Source organism: Mchenga conophoros, linkage group LG20, assembly GCF_057382185.1.
Source record: "Mchenga conophoros isolate Kocher_MC1m ecotype Shallow Benthic linkage group LG20, M_conophoros_male_GT1.1, whole genome shotgun sequence".
Taxonomy (NCBI): domain Eukaryota; kingdom Metazoa; phylum Chordata; class Actinopteri; order Cichliformes; family Cichlidae; genus Mchenga; species Mchenga conophoros.
The window spans coordinates 32,635,754-32,643,016 of NC_140545.1; the positions used below are offsets into that span (position 1 = coordinate 32,635,754).

Consider the following 7,263-nt stretch of genomic DNA (forward strand, 5'->3'; position numbering starts at 1 on the left):
AGTGAGAGCGTGCCTGTGCGTGCGTGTCTGCTCAGGGAGGACAATGCTGCGGTTCTTGGTCGTATGCGCGTCAACGGAATCCCGTAGTGCGTCATCCTGTGACTGTTCTCTCGAACAGCGCTGTGATTGGCCGCAGACTGGAAATCTCCCCGCCCATGTATGGAAACCTTCCTGCGTCATGGGTAGAGTAAAGCCAATCGTATAAAGTTGTTCCCGGGTCCCGAGCTCAGGGACTGCTTCTCAGCTGAGAGACGCATAAGATGACACACGGTCGTTTGTGGAATACGGACCGTTCAAAACACTTGTAGACGGACCCAACAGGTGAGAATGAGGATTAATGATCTTTAATACAATAGACTTGAATGCAGGATGTCGTTTTTTCAGTTCTCAGATGTACGGCTGCAGCTGAATGATACTAAAACTTAATCTGGCAGCAAAATAACTTTAAATCGGAACGAATGCAGCCATCTGTTTACACCTTTATACACGAAAACGTGTTTGAAGTTGTGCTTGCAGAAATACATTATGTTGTAAGCTTGCTAGATTTACATCTACACTAATATAGGCTACGATTGGAATAAGTATGTCAAGTGGGTTCCCTCATCAGTCTTCTCCGCGGTATCGTAATATGTAACATGTGATTCATGGGTTGGCATTGGACCCATGTCTGAAAGTCAAGCTCAATGAACTTTGCAGGCGTGACTATATATATATACCCCACGACTAAGTGATATAAAAAAGCGGGTAACCTTCTCCAGTAATGAATGATGCCTAACGCGCCTCCAGCCGGGCTCTTTAATTTCTTCGAAATTCACCATGTGGCGGTTCCTTGTTGTGGATTTGCAGAGGGGTTCAAGAATGTCGCGCATGATGGTCTTCCTTTAAGACTTTCTGCATATCTATAGATGCTGCAAAGAAGCATACTTGATGTTAATTAGTGTTGTATCAAACTAATGCTTGAGAAGTTAAGACATCCAGGGCAAAGCCAGACATTTTTCATGAAAAATCTACAGCAACATAAATTAAAAACAGGCAATATTTTGCTATGAAATTTTGAGCTGAATCACTGCAATGACTTTGGGCCACTTTTCAGATGATTCTAGTCCGTTTTTATTTGAGTGTTTATAGTATTGTGAGCTTTTTCTTTCCATAATAATACTTTTATTCTAACTTTTAACCATTGGTTATCCAACGTGTGGCCCTGCACTTATGTTGTCTAAGGCTGTGGAGAAACAGTGTCTTCCACCTCTGTTATAGCTGGTTAACCTGCCAAAGCTTGAAGGTTGGGTAAAGATAATGACAGGATTTTGTGGCTTCTCTTATATTCTCATTTTTTGTGTTTTTCAGTCTTGCAGTCATGACTTGCATATATTCCCAGCACGGATCTCAGCCTAGTGAGAACAACCTCGGCAGCTCAGAGTTTCAGAACACAGACTTTATCTCCAGGCTGGCTGTGGGAATGAGTAGCCCACTGGACCAGCACCTCTCTGCACCACCCTTGCCAAGCATCGGCTCCCTGGTGGGCACTCCCACGGGAGACTTCGATGCATATTCATGCCAGTTTACTACGGCTCCTGCCCATGTTGCTCCATCCTCAGCGCAGGAAACTCCTTTCAAGCTCGATGAACTCCAAGTTTACGGCTGCTACCCTGGATCTTTCATGTTGAGTTACCCCGATGAATCTGTGTCCCCCACTGGGTCAGATTATTATGGCAGCCCTGCATCAGCCTCGGCTCCTTCAACCCCTGGGTTTCAGAGTCAGCACACATCCACCTGGGATTCAGCCTTTGGGCCATATTCACCCAGTCCAGGGTACTGGGCAACCGAGGAGACATCAGCACCCCATGCACCATCTTTCTTCACGTTTGGTGCAGGATCCATGGAGGATATGTCCCCTTTGGGTCAGCCAGACTTACGAGATCATGATGCTTTTGCCTTGAGCCATCCTCACCCATCTACGCTGACCTTTCCCACCTTGGAGATGGAGCATGCACGCAGCTTTGATGGTGCTGACCAACTGGACGCTGGAAGCTTGTCACCCAAGCTGAAAAGTCCAGGTGGAAACGAAGGCTGCTGTGCTGTGTGTGGGGATAACGCCTCCTGCCATCACTATGGAGTTCGCACTTGTGAAGGATGCAAAGGGTTTTTCAAGGTAATAACATCTGATATCTCTGTCCTGCAGAATCACCTATTTGAAAACAGTTGTTATCGAATTGTTTGTTTGTGCTATGTGAGTTAAGAGCATTTCTTCTTTCTGTTTTACAGCGTACTGTGCAGAAAAATTCAAAGTATGTATGCCTTTCCAACAAAGACTGTCCTGTGGACAAGAGGCGGAGGAATCGATGCCAGTTCTGCCGTTTCCAGAAGTGTCTAGCTGTAGGCATGGTCAGGGAAGGTGAGCGCAGTGCAAACACACATGATTCATAGTGTAGAAGGATGCTAACACTGAACCTGAAGTAACAGATTTACCACATTTCTTATTTTGTTTGTTTTGTTACAGTTGTCAGAACTGATAGCCTGAAAGGGCGAAGAGGCCGCTTACCTTCCAAGCCTAAAATTATTCAGGATGTAACAGCTGCTGTGTCTCCAGTGAGCATGATCGCCGCACTCGTGAGGGCACATATTGACTCAAACCCCAGCATTGGGACACTGGATTATTCCAAGGTAAGAAAAATACATTTTCTACAGCTGTTTCAGTTCTTTTGGAGTAATCTTTGCTAAAAAATAAATGAATAAACTGAGATAGCTACCTAAATGTCTGCGCTGTGTTTAATTTCAGTATGTTGAGATGGATACCAGCCCTAATCAGAAAGAGGACGCCAGTGACATCAGACAGTTTTACGACTTGCTTACAGCCTCCATGGAGGTTATCAGGCAGTGGGCAAATAGCATCCCGGGATTCTCTGAGTTCTGTCTTGAGGATCAGGAACTGCTGCTCGAATCGGCATTTGTTGAACTCTACATCCTGCGTCTTGCATTTCGGTGAGTGTAACTTCCTTTAAAAAAATTTAAACTACCTCTTTAGCATTTACTTTTGACATTCTTGAGATATTTTATACAGCTAACAAACTGTGTTTCTCTTGTGCAGGTCTGATCCTAAAACGGAGAAGCTCATCTTCTGCAATGGAGTCGTACTTCATAAAACGCAGTGCGTACGGGGTTTTGGCGACTGGATCGAGTCCATCTTGGAGTTTTCGCAAAATCTCCATCGCATGAAGCTCGACGTTTCCTCCTTCTCCTGCCTCACAGCCCTCGTCATAATCACCGGTAAGAAACTATCATGCTGAGTTCAGATTACAGCACTATATATAGGGAACCTGCTTCAAAATACTGACATGACAGGTGTATGACAAAATATAACATGGAGCACATTATATATCACAGCTGACCTAAACGCAATCTACACTGTGCTATATTTCAAAATATAGTCCGCAATTTCAAAGTGGGGTCATCTTTGATACCCTTATATTGGTCTTTATTTGCTTGTTTCCTCCCTCTGTGGCCACGATGCTATGCTTTCCCATCTGTATTTAGTTTTATTTTGTTAAAGTCAGATAAATGATTGCTTAATGACTCTTATATTTTCTCAGATCGGCATGGTCTTAAGGAACCAAAACGTGTGGAAGACCTGCAGAATCAGCTCATCACCTGCCTCAAAGATCACGTCTCTGGCTGTGGCTCTGGCTCTTTGAGGCCCAATTATTTATCCAGACTTCTCGGGAAGCTGCCTGAGCTCAGGACTCTGTGCACTCAAGGCCTCCAGCGCATCTTTTACCTTAAACTAGAAGACCTCGTTCCTCCGCCACCGATCGTGGAAAAAATCTTTCTGGATACGCTTCCATTTTGAGCGTGAGATGGGAGATATGCCATCTGTGATGTGAAATCTGGAGCTGATCTGAGAGCCAAAGCAAACAGACTGAGTGCTCATACTCCAGGTAGCAAAGTAAAACTGCATGCAGCTAAGAAATAAAAAAAGCAATCCTTAGGGATTATGCATTATCAGAAGTAAAGTGCTACTTCTGACTTATAAAATGAAATAAAACTTGTAGAAGTCCCTTTTTGTGGAGCAATCACATGATTCTCTATTTGGTTAGGAAATTGTAATCTCTCAAGATGGAATTAGAGAGGTCATCTCATGGATCAAACAGTAACTGTTTACATACGAGGTGCCGTGAATGGAAACTTTGTTAAACTGAGGGAAATGACAGCACTTTTCCAAACAGTTACAAATGAATTCAAATAAGGTCCGCACCATCATTTGAATGATATAAGCAAAAAGCATTAATGTGATATTTTCAGCTCCAGTATTAAAATAGTCAATACCCACAGATTTATTCAGCAGTACAGTTCATGTATCATGAATCGACTCTGAGCAGCTAACATACTGTGTATTTTCCAGTACAGTCTTACACACTGGTCTTGTTTGTAAATGATTTTATATCTGTTATGAAGTCTGGTGTTGGTGCCACTTGAACTGTTTTATACAGTTTGTTTTGGATGAGTTGTTTTTATGTACAAAGATGTTCTCTTCTACTGCAGATAAACACTTAATAAAATGTCGAACTGCATGTTTTGAGTGCGTTTGTTGTTTTCTCTCTGAATGTTTAGGATATTTTAAATGTCTTAATTTATTTATTGTTTAGCTCAGGCAGCGTTGGGGAGTAATGAACCGATCGTACATCTTGATCATTCACTCGCTTCTTTTTTTTGTTGTTGTCATTTTTGATATAGCTTCCTACCGAAACTATAAAAAGGAAAAGAACCATAAAAGGAAAGGAATGTTTTTTTTTATCTCACGCTGCCTGTCTTACTGTAATTGAAGCCCCTTTTGCAAGCTCCGCCTCCAATTTCCACTACAAAGTCATGCCCAGGCAGTGCATTTGGCAGGCAGCCACCACCACACACTTAGAGCATGTGCAAAAGGTGTTACTCAAGTCTCAAACTGCAACAGCATAATCATGGATAAATTTCCTGAAAATATCAATCATTGGTATTTATAAGCCAAGGTTCAGGGTAGTTATTGCATGGTGGAAGTTGACTGAGTGGTGCAATTCCCCCACCATAGAATCAGGTGTCTGTCTGATGGTCTTTGTATAAATATAAAGCCAAATTCGATATTAACTGTGCTTTTTCTTTAAATAGTGAGTATTTTTTAAATGTAGTTCTTCTTATGCATAACTAGTAAACAATTTGCTGCAATAAATCCAACTGAGTTGTGTGAATTATTTGTTACATCTTACAGTTTTGTGTCACTTGAACTGTACATTGTGAATTTAAAAGTCGTTCCCAGCAAATGCTTGTTGACCAAGCTATGAAGGTCGGTGTACTACAAAATGAGAAAACATCTTCATCAGTCTTACGACCAATGGCCTAAAAATTCTCACAACACAATGTAAAACTTATCAGGATAAACAAAAACAAGTGTTGAAGTCAGTTGGACACACGTCTTGATGTTTTGTGACTTCTGAAGTTGATTGTCACCAGTGTTGGAAAATTAACTAAGATGTATGAGATTCTGTTTGTTCATATACGATGTTCTGGTGCTATAAACCTCATAAAAATGGAAATAACACAACATACTGTAACTAAAAGAAGGAAGCCACTGTGGTAGGAGCCACTGGTTTGCAGAGTCACGGTCTGCTAACCTGGACTGAGCATTCTGGTAACTCTAATGGCTACCACCACTTATGAAACGATCAACATACTGCACTCAATAAAATGAAGCAGCTGACACCAAAACACCAAAAATCATTTACTGATTTAGTACAGATCAAGATCGAGAGAGCATTTGGGCTGTTTTCCCATATACTTGTATGTGACTTGTAGGACTTTCTCCAACCAGAGGCATCACCCGCTGCTATTAGAAAGAATGCAGGCTTAAGGCACTTCCACATTGGCTCATCAAAAACCACCTCTATCTTTTACATACAGTCTATGATAACTAGGAGGAAAAAAACCCATGGAGAATACTTTTCCACTCACCAATTTAGTTAAAGTTTCCTCTTCAATGTAGCGGCATGTATTTCTATTTATGGTAGTTTCCATCATATTCCATCAAACAAACAAAAAGAAAGAAAGAAAGAAAAAGAAATCTGCATTGCTTGTGACTGTCTGGTGACCTGCAATTCACCATCTTGAAAAACTGTAACATGGCAACCTGCAGGAAATCTATGATTAGGGTTTTCTTTAAAGCCATTTAATAAAAGCAGGAAAATAAGGAATCTTGTTGTAATAAGCGGGACAGGAGGACAAGGGATAAAAATGCTGTGCAGTCCCACATAAAGATGCACACTTTTTCACCCTGACGGCAGCTGCAGCTGGAGTCATCACATCACTTGTGTTTTGTCTGCTTTAATATGCTTTCTTATGTTGCAGCGTGCTGAGCTCTCTCTCAGTCACTGTATACTGTTGTGAATGTAGCCTGTGAGTAGCCTGTGAGTGACTCGTGCAGTGGGAGACAAAAGAATGCATTCGCTAGGTCAATACATGTGAACCACTTTTGGTCCCCAGTAATTTCGGTCAGAGCCGTGTAGGGATTTGGTACAGGCACAGTGTCAGTCCTCAGTATGGCATTTATTGCTCTCAAATCATGTGCCATACGGTACTTCCCTGTCCCATGTTTTTCCACTGGCAAAATAGGTGTGTTCCAAAATGACCATGAGGGCTCAAGCACTCCTGCTTTCCACAGCCCTTCAATGGTTTCAGCTATACCTTCTTCTGCTTCAGTTTTGTGCTTATATTGTGGTCTGTTAATTGGTATGTCAGACTTCAGCTGGAACAGGACAGGCGAACAGTTAGCTAAACCTACATCTGTGGGCCCTGCGGACCACAAAGTATCAGGCAATTTTGAGAGCTCAGCTACTGCATCAGGATGATCCATTCTTTCCCTGCCATGTATTCTGGAGATTTCTTTATGTTCTAAGATCACTGCATCGTTGGACAAACAAGTTATGCGATATATTTTACATTTTGGTGCATACCAGACATTTGGAATTTGGGTGCTTTGCCAGCATGCGTTGTCCAGCGCCCGCTTGACCATTGGTCCCAGATCTCTTGGCCCATGACCCTCGTGGACCGCCAATGTAATGTGAGGGGCTGAATCCTCTCCCACATTGTACCAAGGCAGTTGTTCATCCGTAAATTTCACAGCCGCGGCCACACCTTCTGGTCCAACATAAATGTTATGTGTTCGCACATTCCACGTCTGTCCCTCAAGATCAGACTGGAACTGTTCCCGATAGATATCGTTATCTTCCCTATCAT

General features: G+C 42.3%; 1 protein-coding gene across 1 annotated transcript; it reads left to right on the top strand.

The window, feature by feature from the left end:
* Positions 1-205: 205 nt before the first annotated feature.
* nr4a1 (nuclear receptor subfamily 4, group A, member 1) lies at positions 206-4,568 on the top strand. The gene is made up of 7 exons (XM_085260257.1): positions 206-321; positions 1,348-2,152; positions 2,266-2,395; positions 2,501-2,664; positions 2,780-2,982; positions 3,089-3,267; positions 3,591-4,568. The coding sequence occupies exons 2-7, from the start codon at positions 1,358-1,360 to the stop codon at positions 3,845-3,847; spliced, it is 1,728 nt and encodes a 575-aa protein (XP_085116383.1). The 5' UTR covers positions 206-321; positions 1,348-1,357; the 3' UTR covers positions 3,848-4,568.
* Positions 4,569-7,263: the final 2,695 nt, after the last annotated feature.

What these genes read in the sequence shown, in the direction of transcription:
- nr4a1 (XM_085260257.1), top strand. Translation starts at nt 1,358, where the DNA reads ATGACTTGCATATATTCCCAGCACGGATCTCAGCCTAGTGAGAACAAC. An exon ending in GATGCAAAGGGTTTTTCAAG is followed by an intron (nt 2,153 to 2,265) that starts GTAATAACATCT and finishes TCTGTTTTACAG; the next exon opens with CGTACTGTGCAGAAAAATTC. An exon ending in GGACACTGGATTATTCCAAG is followed by an intron (nt 2,665 to 2,779) that starts GTAAGAAAAATA and finishes GTTTAATTTCAG; the next exon opens with TATGTTGAGATGGATACCAG.